The following is a 25,767-nucleotide window of genomic DNA, read 5'->3' on the forward strand; positions in this document are numbered from 1 at the left end:
ACCAGTCTCCCTAAAATTATATGCTACTGATTTGACAGCCAAAAGGTCAGCCGTTAGGATTTTCTGAAAGTTGATTTAAAAGGAGCCAGAGAAATGTCCTCATTGAACCGCACCACTTCCTTCCCGGGACCATCAGGGAACCTCCCCAGCCTTTCAAGATAGGTTCTGCTCAGGAAGGTCAGCAGGTCATTGGAAACCCCAGGCAAAGTTAGCAAGGCGGGGCAGCGAATCCCCTTCCCAGCGCTCTCGGCCATTTCTCTCCTCCTCGACCTCCGGGAGGTGGACCCCGTGGAAAGGCTCCCGGAGAGGGAGGCTCACGGAAAGGCTTTGCAGCTGCGGAGAGACTCTGGAGGCCGTGCTTCTCCGGGAGGTAGGGAAGCGGGTGAGAGAGGCTCGGGCCCCCGCCCCTGGCTCTGCCAGGGACCAGCGCATCCTGGAGCCGGGCGCCGGGTGCCGGGCGCGGGGAGGGGCGTGGCGGCGCACGGGTCGCGCCGGGAACCTGCCTGGGGGCTGAACCCGCCTAGCCAACCTTCCCGAAGGGAGCTTTAGTGCGGGGGCGGGGGAGTGGGAGGAGGCCTGAACCCCCAGGGTGCACCCGGAAGGAGGACCGCTTGCAGAGAGAGGGCAGAGCAGCCGAGCAGCTGGGCGCAGGAGTGAGTGAGTGAGTGTGCGAGCGGGCCCGGGAGCGCGGCCGCGGATCCGCCGCCGGCGGGGAGCCGGCCCGGCGTGTTGTACTCGGTCACCAGGGCCGCCCGGCGCCCCGCTGCCCTGCAGCCGCGCCCCGGCTCCCGCCACCGCGGCCGGCCCAGAGCGCGCACCGGCACCGCCGCTGCGCTCGCTGCGCTACCTGGAACCAGAACGAGCCCGAGAGAGAGAGACAGAAGGTAAAGGGAAGGAGAGAGGGAGAGAGGAAGGAGAGAGAGAATATGGGTGCAAGCAGCACAAATTGCAGACAAATTGTAAGCAAGTTTGTATGTGCGTGCTCGGGGTCGTGCGTGCTTGATGGGAGGGAGAGGATGGTGATGGTGGCGGTGGTGTGCGTACGTGTGTGATACTCAAGGATGAGGAGAGACGGAGGTGGGGAGCGTTCTCCTTGCATCTCGTGCGTAGATACCCCTATTAACGTCCCCCCTCTGAGTTGTCACTTCCGCTTGTGGCACTTCTTCTGGGGTCCAGTGATGCAGAAGAAAAAGGCAGCCACCCTCTTATTGCGATGGTCGAGACAGTTGCTACTATCAGATGGGAGATGTAGGGCGCTGAACAAATTCCAGGAGCCTCCCTTCCTCCACTGCCGACTATTTTAGGAAGGGCTGGGGGAGGGGAAATGGGTAGCACGGCCCGGGGCTTGAAGAACAGCGGAGGCCGGGGCTTCAGACTCTACTCCAGCTGTCGCCCTGCGATTTCTGGCAGGCGGACCCTACGCTAGAGGGCAAGATAACTTTCATCTCCTCTCCAGAAAGATACGTTTCAGACAGATTTTGCATCACTGCCGGAGGGAGTTCTGTGAAATGGTGGTTCACAGAGCGGCAGGTGTATGGCAGAGGACAGGAAAATATGCAAAATAAAGCAGCTATTAGCCATCAGGAAAGAAAGCCGGCTGGGAAACGGGGTTCAGCGGGCTGCCTCGGATAACAGAGCTTGGAGGCTGCAAGTTCAGGCCCTCTTCCACAAATAGAGTCAGGTTCAACCCTGGGGAGAAAAAGACACCAGCTGTGAAGCCGGTCTTAGCATCCCAGAATGTCCATTTCAGAGCTTCTCAGTTTGGGGTAGAAAACCTGTACGCATCTGAAAATTTTCTGTAAATGTTAAGAGAGTTCAAAATGAATGTTTTTTTTTTCTCTCTCTCTTCTTTAATGGGTATCTATTTTTGTCTTCATCTGAGAGCTATTTTTCCAAAGAAAGCGTTTGTATTCAGGAGCTAGACTTGTGTATGAGAAATATTATAATTTTCAATTAAGCAAAGATTATTAATATGACCCGCATCTGTGTAAAATGCTGATTTAGCCATGAGTCATGAGGACTGTTCTTTGAGAGGCCTGCTGTTCTCCATGATGAAAAAGATTAATAGGATGGATAAAAAGTTCCTGACATCACCAGAACAGTGTAATAAAAAACACATCTGTTTTTTGCTTGCATTTTTGAGTCTGTTTATTACTTTCTGTCAATTTTAGAACAAAATGTGCCAGATCAACACTAACTTAATATATTTCAGGCTGAAGATAAAGACACATCTTCAGACTGACTCAGATAATAATATTGCTCAGTTATTATAGCCTCACTTTTGTCTGTCTTAACTAATATTTGCTCAGTTATTATATTATAGCCTCACTTTTGTCTGTCTTAACTAATATTTGCTCAGTTATTACATTATAGCCTCACTTTTGTCTGTCTTAACTAATGATTTTTTCACAAACTGGTTTATTTCTGTCCTCGTCCCCCACGTAAGAATTTTTTTCCACTTGATTCTTCTGTGCAAAGAAGTAAAGATTGAGAAAAGGTAGCTTATCATTGAAAAATGTTCAAGAATTGCTTGTGCTAAGTGGGGAGGGTGCTACAGTAGGACCTGCTCTCTGATAATTATGCAGCCCACACAGCTACTTGGAGATGAAGGGAGGTGTCACTGAAACCGGATGTAAGAAACCCATGACTGGGCAAGGTTAGTAGCAATTTCTCCCCAGGGCAGACGGCACCAACGCTAGATACAGCAGTCACACCCTGTGGTCTGAAGACAGGCGTGCAGGACCCAAGGCTCCCCTTTGAGGAAGTCTGCATATCTCCTTCTCTGAAATGTGTTAAATGTGTCCTTCCTTGTGGTCTAAACCAGTGAGAACTCATGTTTGGCACGAAGTGCAATATAGACTCTAGTAAAGCACGGGAGGAAGGTAGCAGGCATCTTTGGGCAAGATTTATACTCCAGGCTTAAAAAAAAATGTTCAGTCATGACATAGTATCTGTCATGCTGATCAGCTCTGCACTTCGTCTTTTGAGTACTTCTACATATTTTTGTTCTTCCAGGGAAAGGACCAATTTTTATTTGTTACCCTGTAAAATCCATGAGTGAAAAATTAGCAGCACTGTTCACTGATAGCCAGTACACAGGCATCAGTAATATTTTTGTATTAACTGCAGGATGTCCCTCTTCTTCCCCACCATTTAGCCATCTTAGCATTCATTAATTAGTACCATTACTAAAGGATGAATAGAGAAAAACAATAATTAAATGTAAAATTAGACACTTAATGTGACTCGCTCCAGCAAAGGGCTTAGATAGAAGGGGGGTTGAGATGTATTCAGTAGCTTTTTTTTTTTTTTTTTTTTTTTTACGGTACGCGGGCCTCTCACTGTTGTGGCCTCTCCCGCTGTGGAGCACAGGCTCCGGATGTGCAGGCTCAGTGGCCATAGCTCACGGGCCCAGCCGCTCCGCGGCATGTGGGATCTTCCCGGACCTGGGCACGAACCCGTGTCCCCTGCATCGGCAGGCGGACTCTCAACCACTGCGCCACCAGGGAAGCCCCCTGTATTCCTTTTTAATAGAACAAATAGGAAACTGCTTTAGCAGCCAGTTGTCCATTCTGCTTAGAGACTGGAAAAGTCAAGTTGTGATGATTCATTCCCGTGCTTTTCACAGGTGTTGGTGTTAAGAAGAGTACATTGTTCAGATAGGAGAATCCCAGATAGCAGATACTCTAAATTCCCTCTGCATCCCGCATGATAAATACAGCAGATGGTAGTGGTTGGGTATTCTCTTTGCTCCCACAGTACCTTGGATTTCTCCATTACAATACGCAACCTACTTTATTGTAATATTGTTTGTATCATCCCCTGCTCTGGTACATAAACTCTAAGAGGGGCTTATCTGTCTTGTTCACTGCTATTTACTCAGTACCGGTGTCCTTTACACGTGGTTTCTCAATACATTTGCTGTATGACATAATAAATACAGGAATCTTACCTCTCTGCTAGGTGTGGTGGATATAATTAGCTGCTTTATAATCTTAGTTCCTTCCCTGGAAATGATTAGAAGATGGTGCAAGGACTGTTAATTGGCACACAACCCATCAGTGTCTCCCTAAGTCTCCCTTCCCATCCCTCACCCTCTCTTCCTACCGCCCCCCCCCCCCCCGCCGCCCAATATCCTGCACCTGATTAAAAACTCTTAATTAGCCTGGGACTCTTGAGATCATTGACGGTGCTGGACATTCCTCTCATGTCCTAGTTCTGTAGGTCATGCCCACATGGACAGGAAGAGGCAGAATTAAGACTCAGCTCCATGTCTGTTTTGGTCCAGAGTCTGTGCATGTCCCGTTACCACGATCCCATGTCAGGTGTTTGTTGAGCACCTCCATACACAGAACCAGCTCAAGATCATCCAGCTAGTCAGAGCAGAGCTAAGTCTAAACTCACATCTTCCTACATCCAGAACACATATCTTGTAAAAATCTCCTTTTATTATCTTTGTCTGATTAATTTGAAATTTTTATCAAATCACATGGCCCTTTAAATTTAAGTATCAGTAGAAAGCAAGAATATCATAATTTCAAAAAATAGGAAATATGTGTGTACGTGAATGGTAAAAGCAAAATATTTAATCTTATGTCTAAAAAGGGAAGGATGTTGCATCAGCGTCTTTTGCAGTGGGGAGGAAGGAGTTTTCTGAGGGTAGTCCTGTAGAAAACTACGCGTTCATACTTTAGTGAGGAATAGAGGAAAACAATAATTAAATGTAAAATTAGACACTTATGTGACTCACTCCGGCAAAGGAGTGGGAGTGAAAGTGATTCAAGAAAACAAAAATATATACTGGGGGCTAGGATGTATTCCAGAGATCTAGTTAATATCAGTGGGTGTGATGTCAAAACAGCAAGAGTTATAACCTCTATGCCTGCAGAATGCTCATGGTCTCATTAGAGGGAGATAAGACTGACTGTTAAGGATTATAAGACAGGTCTTTGCATAGCGTGGCTTGTTGGTGCTGGAGGAATGGAGGGAATTGCTGAAAGTGCGCTGCTGTGTGAGCGGGGGCTTCGCGCAGAGTGTGGGTCCTCGGCTGGGTCCAGCGAGCCTTTGGATTTGCTCAGCTGAGCGTGTGGAGGGGTAATTAAGATGCTGTTCAGCAAGGATGTGAGGGTATGAACTGCAGAGTTTGGGGAAATAGTGACCTGCACAGCTCCTCTACTGCTGCGCTCAGCCTATGGTACCGTGGCCCACAGAAGCTCAAGTCAGAGCCCTGAGAGTCATTCACGATCCCCTGGCTACCTCACCCCCCACTCCCTGTCTCCCCCCAGTCACCAAGTCCTGCACGTTTTGCCTCCTCAAGATTTGTTTGGATTTTACCCTCCGTTCACCATCCTGTTTCAGTCTCTCATCATCTTCCACCTGGACGCCTGAGATACCTTCCTAACAGATCTTCCTGGAACTTTGAGCTGTCAACCTCAAATACACCCTTAAAAAACGTACCTAGAATGGGCTTCCCTGGAGGCGCAGTGGTTTAGAATACGCCTGTCAATGCAGAGGACACGGGTTCGAGCCCAGGTCTGGGAAGATCCCACATGCCGGGGAGAAACTAAGCCTATGTGCCACAGCTACTGAGCCTGCGCTCTAGAGCTTACAAGCCACAGCTTCTGAGCCCGTGTGCCACAACTACTGAAGCCTGCACGCCTAGAGCCCGTGCTCCGCAACAGGAGAAGCCACTGCAATGAGAAGCCGGCGCACTGCAACGAAGAGTAGCCCCCGCTTACCACAACTAGAGAAAGCCCGCGTGCAGCAACGAAGACCCAACACAGCCAAAAATAACTAAATAAAATTAAAAAAAAAAAAAAAGAAAAAGAGCAATGTACTTAAAAAAAAAAAGTGTAGCTAGAATAACCTCAATCACACGTGGTCACGTCTAGCTTCAAAATCCCTCAAGGTTTCCTGTTGCCTCCTGGAGACCCAGGACCAGCTTCTGGGCAGAGCACACAGGGCTGAGCCATCTGGCTGCTCCCTCCTTTGCCAGCCTCAGCCCCAGAATGTCACCTGATAGAGTCCCTCACTGACTGTTGGCAGTTCTACATACAAATCATGCTGTTTCTTGTGTCCATGCCTTTGCTCAAGCTATCCATCCTGCCTGGCATGCATCTTGTTTTTTTTTGTTTGTTTGTTTTTTGCGGTACGCAGGCCTCTCACTGTTGTGGCCTCTCCCGTTGCGGAGCACAGGCTCCGGATGCGCAGGCTCAGCGGCCATGGCTCACGGGTCCAGCTGCTCCGCTGGCATGTGGGATCTTCCCGGACCAGGGCACAAACCTGTGTCCCCTGCATCGGCAGGCGGACTCTCAACCACTGCGCCACCAGGGAAGCCCTAGGGGTGCGCCACCAGGGAAGCCCTAGGGGAGCCATTTGTAACATCCCTTAGGCACTTCTCACTGTCTATCAGTCTTCAAATTAAGGTAGCTTTGGTATGTGGACTGGTGGAATGTTTTTCCCCAGGACATGAAGGCTGCTAATGGGTGTACAGCTCCAGTAGGGCTGCAGGCCTTGAGGCATGAGGGCCAGCCATTAGTAATTATTTCTCCTCTGAGAACCCCTGGGGGAACCACCCACTGAGAGGTACCTCTCTAGCCTAGAAGCTGCGGAGTATTGGGTCCTGCTTTCTGTATCTTTGCAAGTAGCCAGGAGAAGTCTGTCTTTGCCTTCTTACCAGTCAGTGCTATTCACTGCACCACTGACCCCTAACTTGCTAAGTGACCGGTACACCCTTTCTGGCCCCAGAAATGTGCAGGGCAGCAGCAGTGTGCAATGTTTTACATCCTTTTTGAGGTAGTGGTCTAAAAAAGATGTTATCAGCGTATTCGTAGAATCTAACTAGATACCAGTATATACTGGTGTTAATGCCATTTTAAAAATCAGTTGTAATCTGTAATTACACTGTATTACTTAACCAGTTCTTCACAAATAATACAAGTTTTATGACCACACATTCACGTTACAATGTTTGATAGCACTCATAGACACCTCTTATTTCCTTGCCGAAGTTGGACCATCCCATAGATGAAGGTGGACCACACACATAGATGCGCTGTGTTTTCTTTACTGTCTTGCTTTTGCCGTCCTCCCCTGCCCCCACCCTGTTTCTTTTCTTCACCTTCATCATCATAGCCCAGAGATGAGTATGAATTGTAAAAGTATCACGCTCACATAAGCCCCCTTGGTTTGGTGTCTTGGTTAAATTTCTTTTCTCTGGGTACATTTTTCACCCTCCTCTTCTTTCTGTCATCAGTTGTCCTGTTCATGGCAAGGCCTCCTCTTCGGCTAACCCTAGGGTTAGGAAATTCATGTTCAAAGTACATGTCTCCATGTCAAGATTTCATCAACTACTCTCTTATCTCTTTTTTACCTCCCCGCGTCCAGCATGATGAATTAAGCTTGACCAAAGCAGAGAATACAGGAAGGAAAGGGATTGGAAGGAAAATGTCCTCTCTGTTAGCCCCCCATCCCACCCCAGCCTTCCAACTTACTTTAGAATCTTTCTATGGGGAGGGAAAAGCTAGATCAAACCCATTTGTCTTCTAAAATGACAAGATTCGAAATTTGAATTTCTAGAATGAAATAGTTTTATATTTATCCTGTTTCAATTCATCAAATTTTAGGAGCTAAGATCTGATCTCATTCCTAAAAAGTGTACAAACACAACAGAGCAAAATAGGTGTGCAAAGCAGGCTGAAATAGCCCAGATAAGAGAACCTGTGAATAGTAGGAAATAGAACCGGCGTTTTGAATACAGGTACTTTCACTTTCATAGATCAGTGAAAAAGGTCTAGTTTAAAAAGAAAACATGGAAAAAAATGAATATTTCTCCTTTTAGCAACCAATTTTGCTGTGTATGTTTTGATTATGTGTTTATCAAGTACCATGAAAATTCCTCATATTTGCCTATTACTTTATAGTTTATAAGTATTTTTACATTAGTTATTTCACTTCAGAAATAAGAGATGAATCATCTCTTCAAATTAAATAAAGATAGCTCTACTTTTTGCACTCGGGTGACCTATATAGATGTTTTAAAAATATTGAACCTTTTCTGTTTGGTTTTCAGGTTCCTGAGTTCATTTAAGAGGACAGTCTTAAAGCAAAAGAAGAAAAAAGAAGTGGTTGGATTTCTGGGAGATCTCTTCACTGACTGCTGTGAGCGCCTGGGATTCGTCCATGACTCGATAGAACTGGAGAAGTTCAAGTATGTTTTCTGGAGGGACCTAGGGCTGCACTACGTCAGGCAGAGAGTCTCCAGTGGTGGTTCCACGCCAACGTGGGACCATGGCAGCCTCCAGGACAGCCTCGCGGGCTTCTCGGGACATCGCCAACGTGATGCAGAGGCTGCAAGGTAAGGGGCAGAAACGTCAAGGGTTTTTTGTTTTGTTTTCTCATATGCTTTAAATTTTAAATGCCAGCTTACCTCAGATTCTCTTCAGTTTGCTTGCGTTTTTGTTCAATTTTATGAAGCTGCAGCAGGGAATAGCACCGTGATGGCTTTTATCCTAGTGTTTTCAAACTAGTCCATGCTATTTTAAGATGCTGTCTTCTTTAAGTAGAAAAAAGACAAAGCTCCTTTTTTGGTTTCGTGTCTGCATTAGTGTGACCTTAATGGCTATTCAGTTCAGTGTCTGGCTGAGAACTGAGTCATCGGCAAACTGTCTTTCAATAAAAAATGACGATACAGCACCATGACAAGGCCCTGATAAGGATATCATGACAATGGTGGACAAATAACTATATGCTACAGTCAAATAAGTAAACCAGTGGTTTAGTTATCCCAGCGAGAAAGCTCTTGGACATCTAGAAAGTCTTTAAGCAAAAAGAGGCCAAAAGGCCCAGAGGGGTGTCATGACCTGACGAGATTAATGGCTCGTGGCCCCGTGTGGACTGGAACCCCGTCCTTCACCTGTGTTCTTTCTCCAGCACCAAATGGTTTTACACAAGAGAGTTAACAGGGAAATGTTATGGCAGCTCATAGATGAATTCTTCAGTGTGAATGGTTCAAGTTCTTTCATTTGAAATTGAAACTCATAATTTTCAAAGGAGTTTTTGGAAGTTAATAACAATTTGGCCAAATTATGAATGGATTTTGCATTAACAGAAAGATTGGAATGGCTTGTGACTGGGTTAATTCCCAGAACCTTGTCCTTCCTTTCCTTTTTAAGTGAGTAGTTGATTTTTACTTTGTTCTGGTTCCTAAAATCAAAGGCTGTGAACAGTATGACTTCCATCTGAACTAGAAAAATATTAAAATAGGCTTTAAAATACACACTTTAATATGTGTATTCCTTGAACCAGAAAAAAGAAATCATCATCCACACCTACATGAAAATATTGCTTCTTTTGTCACAGTCCTCCTGTTACTTCTCTCAGGCTTCAAATGGCTGTTTTCAGGATATAAAACTGGCCATACTTAGCCGTGTTTGGCTCTAGGCTTTGTCAAGCGAGCTTGAGCATAATACTGTAGCTTGGCTTTTGAGCATGTGACTTTGCACCGCAGCCGTCATATTAATCTGTCACAGCCCCACTTTCCTGGCTTCTAATGCATTTAATGTGCACACGAGCAGTCATTTCCAGTTAGGCACTTTTCACTTTCAGATACAGACCAGACTCTCACCTCTGGCTGTTCATGACCCGGAACATGCTCCGATTTATAGAAAATCAGGCTATCAGTGGGAATGGGTGTTTTTCTTTGTCTGACCGGAGACCACCCGTTTGACTGAAGCTCCTGCAGTCACGTGACCCCCACCCATGTTCATCTGCCTGGGCTGATTTGTGGTGCTTCCGTGCAAGCAGTGTTTGTTTCCCAACAATTGTGGAAAAATCCCACTCGTCATGCTGGAAAGAACCTGGTTAGATAAAAGACCAGATCCTTGCTGAATATGTGGGCATAAACCTCCTCCATAGGCTGAAAAACCTTTGACTGGGTCTCGCCGTTGCCAAGGATCTCCAGTTTAAGTGGTACATCTTTACTTGGGTGGATGGAACACTGAACTTGGAGTTCTTTACTCTGTCTTGTCCGTCTTTGCCGTTTACCTGGGTACAAATGACTGAACCATTTTGTGCCCCCGTAACCTCAGCTTCAAAATGATGGAATGGAAACTTAGGGTTCTTTGCAAAAGTGTGGGAAGATACTTAGGTAACGAAGCAGATTTTCCTTTGAATGACTAAATGTGAAAATTCTGTGGATAAGATACATATTGACAACAAAGGAAAGGTGTAGAAAGTAAGTTTGAAACACTTAATTCAGAATCAGATTATGGTCCTACCAGCACTCTACTCTTTATACTTATTTTGGTTTGAGTGAAAATTCTTTTATTAAAGTAGTGGTTAGAGGTGAGAGGAGAGGGAAGGGTACTGATGCCTCAGTGTTTTATTTTATTTTATTTTTTGTAGTGTAGCAGCATGGATGGACTTGGAGGACATTATGCTAAGTGAAATAAGTCAGAGAGAGAAAGACAAATACTGTAGGATATTGCTTAATGTGGAATCTAAAACATACAACAAACTAGTGAATATAACAAAAAAGAAGCAGACTCACATATATGGAGAACAAATTAGGGGTTACCAGTGGGGAGAGGGAAGTGGGGAGGGGAATATAGGGGTAGGGGAGTAAGTGGTACAAACTACTATGTATAAAATAAATAAGCTACAAGGATATATTGTAAAACACAGGGAACATAGCCAATATTTTATGATAACTATAGACAGTATAACCTTTAAAAACTGTGAATCATTGTATTATATACCTGAAATAACGTATAATATTGCATAGCAACTATACATCAGTAAAAATTTTTTTATTAAGGTGATGGTTAGGAGTGAGAGGAGACAGAAGGGTACTGATGGCTCAGTGCTTTGTTCATTTGTTTGTTTTCGTGGATGTACAGATGGTTTTGCTTGAGAGGTGGGTGGAGTGGGGGAAAGCCCTGGAGTCCCACCCTCCCCGCACCCCAGGCCTGTGACGGTAAATGTCCTAATTTAGCATCTATGTGTTTAGGGACCCCACTTGCAAAATGTGGACTGTTTTCACCCTGCTCAGCCCTCTCAAGATTGTTGTCAAGCTCAGTGACATAATAGACAAAAGATGCTTTAAAAACTATAAATACTGTCATATGGTCAGCTGTTCCGATTGTCATGGAAGAAAACCGGATGAGAAGGCACAGGCCTGACAGTTTGTTGCAAATTGGGCTAGTCATGCAGATTTGGGGAGGAATGTTAACCGTTTTTTTTATATTCTGTACTGTATAAAGCAAGTAACTGTATTACATAATGAAGGGACTATACTTACTGTATAATTTTTCTCCTCTCTAGTGTAAGAAAAAGTTATAACATGTCCTAAGGGTACTTGACAAATTTAGAACAATAAACCTTACAATTCAGAAGGAGAGAAAATTCCTGAGCCCTAGATACTTATCATTAACTTTTAGCATCAGTTATGTCATAAAATAGGTAATTGGTGACAACAAAATGTAAGATCTGTACAAGATGCAACACATCTAGCCTGCAACAGTGAAAGCCAAATGACAGGGCTGGAAGGAAAGGTGATCTGCGGATTTGTCTGTTAACATATTGATCTGCTGGGTTAATTTTGCCGATTCAGCTGGCAAGGCCTCCTCTTCATCTCAGCTCTCACTGTGCATCCTGCTGATGGCTTTGAACCCAAACAAGAGTCAGCCGGCCAGAGGAGACCTGTCTTCTGCCAGGGGTATTGAGTAACTTTTCTTGCCTGCTAGAACCTCCAAACGAGGGACCAAGGTCCTAATAAACGGAGGGCTGCTATTATTACCTAGATAATTAAGACAAGTGAGGGAATTTATTTGAGGAACAGGAAATTTTTATTAACTTAAATAGAACCAGAGTTGCTATTTTCAAAGTTCAAATATATAAGAACATTCTTCTAGAATCCTCTTCTCTTTGCCTGGATAGATAATCCACATAACTAATGTTTCTCCCCCACTCTAGGGTTTTATTGTCATATCAGCTCCTTGTATAACTAATAAAAAGCATGTAACATTGAATAATGGTACCTTGGCTTTCCTCTCTTGCTTATTTAGTTTACAACCATAATTGTTGACTGTTTTTCTGCTTTTAGTTTTTACTTCCAGTGCTATGAAATTAAGGCACACACATAGATTGCTACATAATTTAGCTGCTACTGTAGCGGTTCAATATTTCACCTTTGCCAGTATTTGTACTTGTTCGGGCATGTTTTAGGCAGGGCTCCTGAATTATGGATGAGCGGACAGACTGCAATGAAGAGTTTTGTTTGCTCTTAAGAAGAATGAATGTTTCTGTAACTTTTATCCATTTAAATATAAGCAATTTAATATTTAAATAAAAGCAAATATTAGACACTGGCATAATACAGGGCATTTAAAATTTTTTTTTTTTTTTTTTTTTTTACGGTACGCGGGCCTCTCACTGTTGTGGCCTCTCCCGTTGCGGAGCACAGGCTCCGATGCGCAGGCTCAGTGGCCATGGCTCACGGGCCCAGCCGCTCCGCGGCATATGGGATCCTCCCCGACCGGGGCACGAACCCGTGTTCCCTGCATCGGCAGGCGGACTCTCAACCACTGCGCCACCAGGGAAGCCCAGGATTTTTAAATTAAAGTATCAATGTTGATTATTTCAAGGCAGGGTGGCATCCATGCAACCTTGCAGAGCAAGTGGTAAATGCCAGAGAAGACTCAAATGGGCAGGCTAGTGTGTCACATAGAGATCAATTTTGTAAAAAAGAAGAATTATTGACTACAAAGTTAAACTTTGATTTTTAAACCTTGTGAATAAAATCAAAGAGAGACAAATGAGGAAAGGAGTAAACATTTACTCTTGGAGATATATCTATGAAATTTGCTAACTGTTCAAAAAAAATAATCATGGCCTTCCCCTAAAATTGTTTTTATGATCAACATTGAACTTTTTTGGTTAAATATATTATTTCCTATAAATCTATTTTACTGTAAAAAAAACACAAAACCCTCAGACTAACAAAAAAGCTTACTGAAAAGTAGAATAAACAACTACAACTAATGAAGACTTAATTTTCTTTTAGGTTAACATCAAATAAGCATTGGTAGGAAAAATTTGCCATCTTGTGGAGATTCTGATTTTTTTATAATGCTTTAAAGATTAAGTTTTGTTGCTTTGACTTAATGAATCTTCTTATTAAACTACAAAGTAGTGTCAAAGATCCATTTATCATATTTAGGCTGAAATTCTCCTTTTGGTTTAATCTCTTTGTTCCTATAATGGACATTATATGACAGCATCTCAAATTTAAATATAACACAAAACTCAACAAAAACAATGATGTTTTGGAACATCATAGTTCAATAAATATTTGATGAACAAGTAGATAAATCATGATCCCTAAATTAAGGAATCGAAGATGAGATTAGTCAAAACATACGTTAAAACAAAGGAAGAGGGGCTTCCCTGGTGGTGCAGTGGTTGAGAGTCCGCCTGCCGATGCAGGGGACACAGGTTCATGCCCCGGTCCGGGAAGATCCCACATGCCGCGGAGCGGCTGGGCCCGTGAGCCATGGCCGCTGAGCCTGCGCGTCCGGAGCCTGTGCTCCGCAACAGGAGAGGCCACGGCAGTGAGAGGCCCGCGTACCGCAAAATACAAACAAACAAAGGAAGAAACCAGTTAAATTGGCTTCTACTTTATTTGCTTTCTTTAAAAAAAATCTTTAACTGAATTTTAATCAAAATTGGGTTTTGACCATAAAATCATTTTAAGGACACCTGTCCAGTCTGAATGGGTGACTGTATTGACCCCTCAGATGTGTGTGTTGTTTTTGTAACTGTCGTGCTTTAAACACATTTTTCCTTCCTAAAGATATATTACATGTTCATATTACTATTAAATGTATTAAAGCATTTACATTTGTATAATGCCCTATTCTCCAAGCTTTTCCTTTTGCAGAGCCTTTTATCCACTGTGCATTATGGAGAAAGTGCCTGAAGCCTTCAGGATTTTTAAAGGCCTGTAAAAATATTGGCTCTCAAATAGAAAAAGAAAACTGCTAAATCAAAATTCACAAAAGTTTACAAATGCTAAAATTATGTCAACTACCTTGAAGGTAGAAATTGGGTCAAATGCATGTCAGTGCCCTATACATTGAGTAGCACAGTGCATTTCCTAGTATGGACAATTCATAAGTATTGTTGAGTGAATATAATATAAATACTTAACATCAGACTGATTTTCAGCGGTGGAAGCAGGGAGACTAGGAGGGTCAACTTTGATAACTCAGAAGAGAGATAAGAGTGGCTTCGACTAGATATTAAACAGTGGATAGAGACAGAAGTGGTAAAAATCTAGATATATTTCGAAAGTAAAGCCAAAAGATTTTGCTGATGGATTGGCTGTGGTGTGTGAGAGAGAGGAGTGAAAACTGGCCCCTTCATTTTTCATTTGGAAATGAGGAAATATATAAGACTGTTGGGAATAAGGTTGAGAAGGAAAATCAAGAGCTCTGGGGGACATGTTACATTTTAGATGGCTGGTGGACATCCAAGAGAGTAATTGAGTGTCTGGGGCTGTAGAGATGAAGGGAGAAGATACAGCTGGAAAAAAACATCTGGAAATCATAAGCACATAGAGAGTATTTAAAGCTGTGGGATGGGCTGACACCACCCAGGGAATAAGAATAGATAGAGGGCTTCCCTGGTGGCGCAGTGGTTGGGAGTCCGCCTGCCGATGCAGGGGACACGGGTTCGTGCCCCGGTCCGGGAAGATCCCACATGCCGCGGAGCGGCTGGGCCCGTGAGCCATGGCCGCTGAGCCTGCGCGTCCGGAGCCTGTGCTCCGCAAAGGGAGAGGCCACAACGGTAAGAGGCCCGCGTACCGCAAAAAAAAAAAAAAAAAAAGATAGAAAAGAGGTTTGAGAACTAGAACATCCAACATCAGGGGCAGGAGGATGAGGAGAGCCCCACGTATGAGACTGAGAGCTGCAGCCTCTGTGGTCAGAAGAAAGAAGACAGAAGGCTTCCCTGGCAGCCAAAGGAGAAAGTTCAAGGATGAAGTGATCAATTGTGTTGATGCCGTTAATGTTCTTTACATGTGCAGATTTCAATGTTTATAGCACATAAAAAGATTATGTGTTTTTTATATATAAATATCAGGCCTGAGTTGATGCATACAGTTTCAAAATCATTTCTGGAAGAAGAAAAGAATGGTCCTGTGCGTTGCCCATAAAGAGTTGCAGGGTTCTTGGAAGTTAATTGGATAAGAGCAATTCCTTAAGAATTAATTATATAAATAAAATTCTGTATTGATGTTGAGCCCAATCAATAATGCATCCTAAGGATAAAATAGCTCTCACTCAGGCCCTAATCAGTTCTCCATCCTTGTGGAGTTGGGGACCCTGCTGTGAACTGAAGGATTGTCCTTGTGAGAATGGTGCGTCCACTGATGCCATTTTGGACACCTGTGTGTGACTCTCACATCTCAGTGCACCTCCTTCGCTCATAAACCTCCATTTGCACCCCTTGACTTTATCTTTCTAGACTCGTTCCACATAAGGAAACTAAGAGCATTCCTCTCCTGTTTTGGAGAAAGTCTTTACGGAGTCGGTGTCATCTCTTTTCACTGCTTTGGTCATTGTTGAGTTAGCTCCTCTAGGACATAATGAAACTATGACATTCAAGGTGTTTGCATTATCTGAATCATTGTGACGACTTTGGAATTGCCCCTCCATTGAGACTGGGGTGGTAGGTACCATTCCCCAAAATGCTGTAACTGAATTTGGGAAAACGACGTTTGCGTTTGGGAGAACTCTTTCAATCATTGTGCTGGTAGCTATTTAACTCTGCCTGTGTTGAGTCAAACCTGGGGCCGTGGGTTGGCCTCTGTAAGAAAATGAAGGCCACACAGGTGCCCGTGAACTTTAGAGTTTCATGAATGTATAATTTAGGTAATAGATACCGATAAAGGGAAAAAGTGGTAGACTTTAAATGTCATGTGATATATTCCTGATATATCTTAAAAGCCTTATAGAAGCAATTCACACCCCAGGTTATTATTTTTCTCTTATATTTTCCTTCTAATTGGAGCCAATGAGAATATTGACACATTTTTTATGTGGTATTCACACCTAAATACATAGTTCCTGATCTTTGCGTGACATTTTGTAATTAAGCAATTATCAGTCATAGGATTCAGTTAATCATGTACTCATTTAGCTAGAAGTTATCGTGTAAGAATATCTGCCGCTTTGCCATAATCCTGAGGACAGGCAAATCATAATTTTCTGTTTGTTTTACTCAAATAAATGAATGAAAATGGGAGAAGGAGGAATTGACAACTGCCTCAAACAGAGTCAAGGTGAAATGGTTTATGTAAGATTTTAAATTCCTTGGATGTAGTGAAGTTTGCTTTAGTATTTTTTAAATAGTTTCTATGGTAACCTATGTTCTTTTTGTTTCCTCATTGTTCACAATGACCTCTTGGATTAAAAACAAACAATTCCTTCCTCCTCTGCTGATATTAATCTTTCATGTTTAGTAAACACTGGTCCCCACCCATGTTTTAAAAAAATTATTTACCTTGAATTATACAGCTGTTCTCCATTCTTTTGCTTCCTTTCTCCTCACATGTCACCAACATTGTTCACATGGCATTTTGAATCCCTTTTATCTAGTTATTCTTTATTATACTGATGACTTGTTTACTGATTTGGGCCAGGAGCCTGCACGTCTGGAGCCTGTGCTCGGCAATGGGAGAGGCCACAACAGTGAGAGGCCCGCGTACCGCAAAAAAAAAAAAAAGCAAAAAGAGAAAGCGTAGATAGAAAAGAGGTTTGAGAACTAGAATATCCAACATCAGGGGCGGGAGGATGAGGAGAACCCCACATATGAGACTGAGAGCTGCAGCTTCTGTGGTCAGAAGAAAGAAGACAGAAGGAAAATTTGAAATTTCCAGGACTTATCTTGTGGGTTTTTTTGTTATTGTTGCTGATTTTCTTATTATTTTATGGACCATGGTGTTCATGTTGCCAAGAATTACACTAATTACATACACATGGTCACAGTTTTCAGCTCCTTTACTTTTCTGAGAGTTCTCACAGATTTTTATCCACTTGTGGTTGAAATGAGCATTCATTGCTCTAATATAGAAGGGAAAAATGTGGAATTCTTACCCAGAAACCCGGGAGCTAAACAGCACCCTTGATATTATAATGAAAGAGATTGTTCAAAATACAACTCCAGTTGGGTCTTTCCCCCTGTTTCAAAGCCTACAGTGACTCATCATAACCTTTAAGATAAATTCATTATTCGAAATGGATCTTCCTATGTGGCTCCTTCTAACTTCCTGTCTTTGTTTCTGATCACCCTCTGTAAATGATGTTGTTTCCACCACCCTGAACCACTTCTGGTTTTCCTCAAGCTAATTTCCGTCTCACTTCCATGTGTTTGCATGTTCTCTTTCTCTCTGTCGCTCTCTCCCCTTTTTCTTTTTCTTTACCTAGACTTGGCTCAGGCTTTAAGACTCAGATAGCACATTGTCTCCACTCTCCCCATGCCACCAGCCAAAGTGAAACGACTCCTCCTTTGTCCTCTACTGTCAGTATGCTTCTGTTAAAGTACTGATTATATCAGTCTGTCATGGTTTGTTTCTTTCTCTCTGTGTCGCATTAGAATATTCGAACCTTGAGGGTAGGGGTCTTGTCTTAGTCAACTTTGGATATCCAGTACTGAGCACAAAACTTGACATGTAGTAGGTACTCAGTTCATCCAATTGTGCATGCCTGCATTTAATAAATATTTTTTGAGCCTCTGCTGTGTCCGAGTCCTCTGACTACAGATGTGAATATGATATATGGGGTTTCTCTCCTTGTGGGGCCGTAGTCTACTGGAGTGACATGATAATTAACAAGGAATTTATAAACTGGGTGATAGATATGATGTGTAAGTATATGTTTGATGAATAAATGAATGAATAAATGAAATTTCCACAAAACACGCAGATGTAATTAAGTAAATTGACCAGCCTAGCAGACCATTTAATGGTCTAAATTATCTTCATGTAATCTTTTACTCTGCCTGAGTTGAAAACACCTTATTTAAAAGCCCAGGTCCCAGTTTTATAGAACTGGTGTGGTTGTTTAGATTGGAAGTGACTTATCATTTATAATTTGATGTTCTTATTTTGAAGATGGAGTGACAGAGTTCTTGAGCAGTGAAATGATAAGCAAGGTCATAAGTAGATAATATGAGGAACTCCCACCTCTGAGAAAATTGAGGGGTAACTTGCTTTTCATACATTAGTGCATATTCCTTCAAGATTATTCTTTTGCATAGTTGCTAATGATCAACTGGATCATTATGGATAGGAGACAAGACTAGCTCTGTAATTTTTTATTTTGGCTTAGTACAAATAAAAGTGTGGGCCCTTGTTCAACAGTTATTAAGAACAGTTAATATGCAGCAGAACATTGAGCCACGTGTAGGGCCAATCTGGGTATAGGGCCCATCTGGGTGCAGGGCCCCATACAGTACCCAAGTCACACACCCATGAGGCCAGCACTGGTAGGAGATCAGACTTGGGAGAACTTCAGACCCTGAGGGCCACTGCAAAAGCAAAATTAAGAGGTGGAAGAGGGTGAAGAGGACAGGAAGCGAAACATCCAAAGGAGCCCTTAGCTATCTCAGAATTGTATCTGAAACAGTCTTGTAGAAAAGGAGGACTGTCTCTCTCACCTCATCTCAACCCTTCCTTGACTGGAACACAGAGCTAGTCCTTGAGCACTTGAGCGCAATCAATCAACTGGTCTGTGGGTTAAATATACTGGGGGCCTGGGAGCCTTCCCATCACTTACAATCTTATCTTTCTAGGTTTCAAAATAACTTATCAAAAAAATGATTCGTGGCCACTTAGCGAATTGAAGCTTGCTTATACATTTCATCAAAAGGAAAGATCATTTTGATTATTAATTATTTTAATATCCAGTTTTCTACCAAAAACATTTAGGTTGTACTGAATAATCATGATGAGAAACTAGGAATTATTTTCTTATTTCTAGATGTATTCATGTTAATCATATCCCTTTAATATCTCTGTTCTACGATTAGTAGCACTACAGTCAAATTTGTAAGAAATGTGATACAGGCCATATGAAAAGATTTGGTGGAAATTTCTTGTGTCTTGACTTCATCTTATTCAGTAAACTTGTGAAAAATCCCTAAAGAGTGCATGGCTTTTGTGTTTACAAGTCAAAAGGCATGAAAACATATGGTTGTGAAAGCATTGCCAAGTTCATGGGTCTCATACAGTGAGTGTCACATATTCTGAGATCATTTCATGTTCTAATGTTACGATACTTTTCTATTTTCATAATTATGCTAGGTAGACACCTATGCATAATTAATGAATTTTATGAACTAATATAAAGCATAGTTAAATCAGACTGGAAACGTGTATACAAACAGCACTCTTTTTTTATTCTTTTCCATTATGGTTAATTATAGGATATTTAATTTAGTTCCCTGTGCTATATAGTAGGACCTTGTTGTTTATCCATTCTGTATATAATAGTTTGCATCTGGTAATCCCAGACTCCCAATCCGTCCCTCCCCCCCGCCCCTTGGCAACCACAGGTCTGTTCTCTATATCTGTGAGTCAGTTTCGCTTTCGTAGATAAGTTCATTTGTGTCAGAGTTTAGATTCCACATATAAGTGATATCGTATGGTATTTGTCTTTCTCTGACTTACTTCACTTAGTATGATAATCTCTAGGTACATCCATGTTGCTGCAAATGGCATTATTTCATTCTTTTTTATGGCTGGGTTGTATTCCATTTTATATATATATATATATACATATACATATATATACACACACACACACACACTCACCCCCCCACATGTTCTTTATCCATTCATCTATTGATGGACATTTAGGTTGTTTCCACGTCTTGGCTATTGTAAATAGTGCTGCTATGAATATAGGGATGCGTGTATCTTTTCACATTATAATTTTGTCCAGATATATGCCCAAGAGTGGGATTGCTGGATCATATGGTAGCTCTAGTTTTAGTTTTTTGAGGAACCTCCATACTGTTTTCCATAGTGGCTGTACCAATTCATTCCCACCAGCAGTGTGGGAGGGTTCCTTTTTCTTCACACTTCTCCAGCATTTATTTATCTGTAGGCTTTCTGATGATGGCCATTCTGACCGGTGTGAGGTGGTACCTCATTTTAGTTTTGATTTGCATTTCTCTAATAATAGGGATGTTGAGCATCTTTTCATTTGCCAGCTGGCCATCTGTATGTCTCCTTTGGAGAAGTGTCTATTTAGGTCTTCTGCCCATTTACAAGTAGCGCTCTTTAACATTTTCTGTTTGGTTTTATAATGTCTGTTTTCTATGAAATACACGTCTCACCTTTGTGATAAAATGGCACCTGCTCACCACCACAATAATCAGACAAAGAAGGAGTGGTGGTCCTGATGTATTTTAAAGCCTTGTATATTTTTTTCTTTTGATACTTTGTACTTTTAAAAAGAACAGTTTCATGACACCATTGAGTCTTAGACATACTTTTTGAGTTTAATATGATGATAGCAGTGGTCACATAAAACTCCATCAAGTATCTATAAATATTTGGAAGATGGCCAGTTATATTAAAAATATCACGTTGTCTGTTTAACATTACCCATAAAAATCTGCATTTTTTAGATTCCCTAGGTAACACTCAGTGATTGAAATCTAAGTGTCCTGAAAGGCTTATAGAATCTTATCATTTTTGAGGGAAAACTCGTAAAAGATCTTGTCTAACTCTGAGTTTTAAAGATGAGTAATTGAAATTCCTGAAGATTAAACAACTTTTACAAAGTCATGCATTTAGTTAAGGCAAAATCAGACTAGGACCTTAGATTATCTGACTTTCTCCAGAATTACGGAATTTTCTCCTCATGATAAAATTATATGGCTCATGAATAAGCATTGCCTTTTCAGCTTTGTTCTGAGTTGAAAAGCAAGGTTGATATTTAGTGTGTGCTTAGTTCACATAAAAACGTACACTTTGTATTTACCTCTAATTAGAGCACTTTTTACAAATAGCTGGAGCTGTTGAGGGCATAGCCAACGTCTGTCTCAACTTTGCAAAATATGGTAAATGTTCACTGAACAATTGTTGAATGGATATTAGGTTAGTAAAGTCGCCTCCTCTGCAGTGTGCCTTTGAAGAGAGAGAGAGAGAGAGAGAGAGAGAGAAAGAGAGAAAGAGAGACGGAGGAAGAGAGGGAGATAGGGGAAGAGAGAGAGCTCATCACTTGACTTTTTAACTGTTGCTTCAATAGGGCTATTGCAAAAATTTCTCTGTAGAGACTACTTATTTGCTGTAGTCACTTGAACTAGAAATTATTAACTATAGGCTGTAGCTTAAAAAATAATGTTAGGGCTTCCCTGGTGGCGCAGTGGTTGAGAGTCCGCCTGCCAATGCAGAGGACACGGGTTCGTGACCCGGTCGGGGAGGATCCCACGTGCCGCGGAGCGGCTGGGCCAGTGAGCCATGGCCGCTGAGCCTGCGCGTCCGGAGCCTGTTGCTCCGCAACGAGAGAGGCCACAACCAGTGAGAGGCTCGCGTACCGCAAAAAAAAAAAAAAAAAAAAAAAAAAAATAATGTTATTCTCAAGGACGCTTTTTCTTCTGAAAGCTTTGCCATGCGATTGGCTCGTTTCTTTGCATTTGTGTGATCTTTTGTTTGTGAAATACAGTAATGAGTGGCCATTCAGCAGATATTCCATTCCTACAACAATTATAAATTGAACACCTCCTATGTTCCAGATACTGTTAAGCATAGAGGATCTTACTCTGAAACTGACAGCCGTGTCCTGTTCCTTACGGGACTTCAAAGCTAGTAACCAGTTTGTAACCATAATTGAAGAATTTTGCCACGGGTCAGTCTGGACAGGGGGCAGAGGATGCTTTGGAAGTAGGTTGACATTCCTCCTGGTCAGATGCCAGACATGGCCCCAGGAGCCTCCCTGGCTACCACTGTGCAGATGCTCTGCCTCGGGCACCGGCCCTTCCTCATGTTAATTCTCATGCCAGCTTTTGGGAACCAGGCCACAGTCTGACAGAATTGCCAATGAGCTCCCCTTCTCGCCACACTCCAGATGGGCCTTTGGGCTGTGGACAACAAACTGTGGCTCCTTTTCTCTAAGCACTGCCAAGCCACGGACTGGGAGGACGGAGGGATGAAAGACACTCGCTTCCTTCCCCATGGCGCATCCACAGTGCACTTATGCCACAGATTTTTAATGCTAACCTATTGTTCATTATACCAGGAAAAGCTGGCTTTTGTTCTGTGTCCAAGACTTTTAGGAATAGTAATTGTTAATTATTACTTTCCTGAACTTCGTGTTTTAACTTTGGTTTGGGGAAGGTATGAACTAGTTGAATGGCATACTCTGCCCATTCTATTTAAAACCAAGCATTACTCTAATGAACACATATAGCTGCAAGAGTAATTTAAAAATAATTTTTAAATTACTAAAAGCCCCAATCCTTGATCGCAACTATAAAAATATCTTTAAACATCTGTGTTTAGAAAAACAAAATTGTTCCTATGCTCCAAACTATAAAGAAAGCCCTTCTACCCAGAAAGCTCTGTGCAGTTCCAACCTGACATTGGTTTTAATTGGCTCAGTTATTGATGCTTCAGAAAGGGAGTTTTATAAGGGAAAAGTTGAATCAGGCTTAAGTGCTAACCACTGGACTCAAGTGCTGTAATGCATTTCTTCCTGGCAGAGTTGCTTCATAACCAGCTATACATTAATGACAGCTTTTATGTGTTTGATAAAGATAACTATTTCCTGTTATCCAAAATAGCTTCTATGTAGGTCAGATTATCAATGCAGAACATTAGACACTCCCTTTACATTTCAAGAACTATCAGTGCTTTGAAATACCAAGTGGCTTTTGTTTCTGGTTTGAGAGAGGAAACATGAGTCCATTTTTCAAAAACGTCTCCATTGCTAGTTGACTATTTAATAATTTAAGATAGATGTCTAGAAAATACAGAGATTTTTATCGTTACTTTTTTAGCCACATGGGCTGAAAGAAAGAAGTCCAAATGGAAAGCTAGTAAGATTGCTATACTTTAAGCAAAAATAGTCTTCATAAACTATAGTAATTGTTTTTAGCATTTTATCAGTGAGATTAACCAAAAAATGTACTAGACAGGTTTCTAAATTTTTTCCCAAAATTTAGATAACTTAATTTTCTCAGATTATACAAATAGTATGTTTCTTAAAATTCAACCATTATAGAAAAGTATAAACAACAAAGTGATAATGTCTCCAATTCACTGAGGTAGGTGAATAGATGACAGATAGATGACAGACAGATGTATCTAAGTATTTTGGTGGATATCCTTCTACGTGTTTTTCAGTGCACACACCTATAGAGGAGAAAAGCTGGACCCCCTGCTAACGGGGGGCGAGCGCATGACCCCCACCTCCTCCGCCCTCGCGCTGCCTCTGTCCCTGGCGCGCGGCCACCCAGTGTAGCACAAACCCGCGCGTCCTGGCCGCCCCTTTGTACACACCGCCGCCGAAGGAGGCTCCGAGGGGGCGCAGGCTCAAGCCCTGCGTTTTCTCTTCTTTTACTTTTTTTTTTGACTTTGGAAGAGAGAAGAACAGAGTGTTCGATTCTGCCCTATTTATGTTTATACTCGGGAACAAACGTTGGTTGTGTGTGTGTGTTTTCTTGTGTGGGATTTTTAAAGAAATGGGAAGAAGAAAAAAAAACCTCCCTCCTTCCCTTTCCTCGCTCTCGCTTCCCTTCCCCCTTCCATCCCTCCGACGCCCCCTCCTCCCGCCCTTTTTCTTCTGTTTGTTTTTTTGTTTCGTTTTGCTATGAGTCCACATTCCTGTTTGTAATCCTTGGTTCTTTTATTCTCTGTAGTTTTTTTTTAATGCAACAATATATAGTGCACTTCCTCACACGTCAATAAATATAAACCTACAGTGACATTGAACGGCTAAATAATATTCCGTTTTAGATACGCACCATAGTTGGTTTAACTAGTCCTCTTTTGGGACTCACTTTTCACTATTATAAGTAAGATTAATAATCTTTTGACGTAGGATGCTCTTTCTGTATTGGATTTTACATTAAGAAACAGACTAAATGTGATATGGTTTATACTTTTTAAGAATCAGTTGTATAATCATTTTAGTGAGCAAGTTTTCAAAAGAATAAGATGGTGAAAATCTAATTATCATTATCAGTGACTTAAAAGTTTGAATAGAAGTTGGTATGTTCCCCATTACTATGGAATATTTTCTCATGAAGTTCGCACACATTTTCTCCAGATATAGTGAAACTACCTAATCCAGAAGGAGAGTAGCTCTCCTGGTATCTGCATCTGATTTAAATGGGAACTTCTGAAAGGAGATTTATGTCAGGAGCTGATGCTTCCTTTCCTATGAACAGACTGATTCCCATTCAGCGATGGGCAGCACCATCAGTAGCATTTTATTCAAAATGACACAAACATTTTTGCAAAACAATACTACCTGTGTTATAATTACACTGAATTTAGTCCTCATATTGCAGAATATAATCTTGAAATCAAGAATGCAGGACAAAAAATAATCTCCAACCCTGAGGTAATAATGTGTAGGCAGTTGAGGGACTGGAGTTTTATTTTCCTTTTCCTTGATTCACGCAGACCACTGGCTCAGCTCTCAGTTTGATGCTGTGAGTGGGAGGGAGAAGTTGCGAGAAGTCAGGAAAATAATAGGGGCCAAGACGCTACCATCTTGCCTTGTATTCCTGCCAGTGATTGTTTCACCTGCAGAGCAGTTCCTTTAGTGTGATGCTAAAGGAACAGATGCTCTTCCCTGGCTGGCCCCTGCTCCTGCTTCTACATTGTGCCCTGTCTCACAGTTACTCCTATTTTATTCCTCAGCTCGAGGTTAGTGGCCACAGAGCGGGTGCCTGTCCCACCAGGTTAGCTCTTTTGGTAGGACTCACTCAGTCTCTTAGTCTCTCCCTCCCTGCCTCCCTGACTTCTCTCTGTCTCTGTCTCTCTCTCTCTCTGAATAGTAACTACTTAAAACTCGACAGGTATTAACTAAACAATAAAGCACCTCTGGGTCTGGTTTCAGATCATGAGAAATTTTTATTTATATTCTACTTGTTCCCAAAGGATTGAAAATAACAAAAATACACACAACCCAATGCAATTTGTTTTCAAATGAGGAAGCGAGTAAGTGATACCCAATGGAAAGTACTAATTAACATCACCTTCCTTCTTCACTTCGTGCAATGACCAAGTTTGTCTCCAGCTGAGGGATGAAGAGGTCAGGATGCTGGAGGAGTGGAGGGTGGAGAAGATGCACAGTGTCTTATCTCCAGGTTGCTGAGTGCCAGACTTTGGCATCCGTTGAAGGAGCATAAAATGAGTGGACATCAAGGGGCGAGACAACCCAGGACAAGGAACATCTGGATAAACAAACAAAGTGACTGGGGGACACTGGGGATGAATTTCGAAAGCCTGTGTAGCCTTCTACATGCAGCCTGTGACTGATTATAAAGGACTCAGGATGGAATCAGTAGGGAACACATACCCCTCACCCTCACTCTTTGTTTAAACAGTCTCACATTGCCCAATGCTTAGACCTCATCATATGAACCATTTCTCTCAGTGCTGTTTAGATTTCATTCCTGTTGGAACTGTTGCTAGTCTAGTGACTCTCAAATCATTTCAGATCATGATTTGTAATCTTGTCTGCGGGT

The 25,767-nt window shown here is 42.1% G+C and overlaps 1 protein-coding gene across 15 annotated transcripts in view; it reads left to right on the top strand.

Annotated features, from left to right (window-relative positions):
• Positions 1 to 233: 233 nt before the first annotated feature.
• SYNE1 (spectrin repeat containing nuclear envelope protein 1) overlaps positions 234 to 25,767 on the top strand; it is a 464,275-nt gene continuing 438,741 nt past the window's right edge. For 12 of the 15 annotated variants that reach the window (XM_060029751.1, XM_060029760.1, XM_060029756.1 and 9 more), the window contains exons 1-2: positions 535 to 884; positions 8,072 to 8,356. In XM_060029751.1, coding sequence (XP_059885734.1) covers positions 8,290 to 8,356 — 67 coding nt within the window. In that variant the 5' untranslated portion in view covers positions 535 to 884; positions 8,072 to 8,289. Of the gene's footprint in view, positions 371 to 534; positions 885 to 7,416; positions 7,760 to 7,837; positions 7,857 to 8,071; positions 8,357 to 25,767 lie in introns of those variants that run through there. The other 3 variants (XM_060029753.1, XM_060029752.1, XM_060029754.1) reach the window with 3 other exon arrangements.

This window comes from Delphinus delphis, chromosome 14 (assembly GCF_949987515.2).
Source record: "Delphinus delphis chromosome 14, mDelDel1.2, whole genome shotgun sequence".
Taxonomy (NCBI): domain Eukaryota; kingdom Metazoa; phylum Chordata; class Mammalia; order Artiodactyla; family Delphinidae; genus Delphinus; species Delphinus delphis.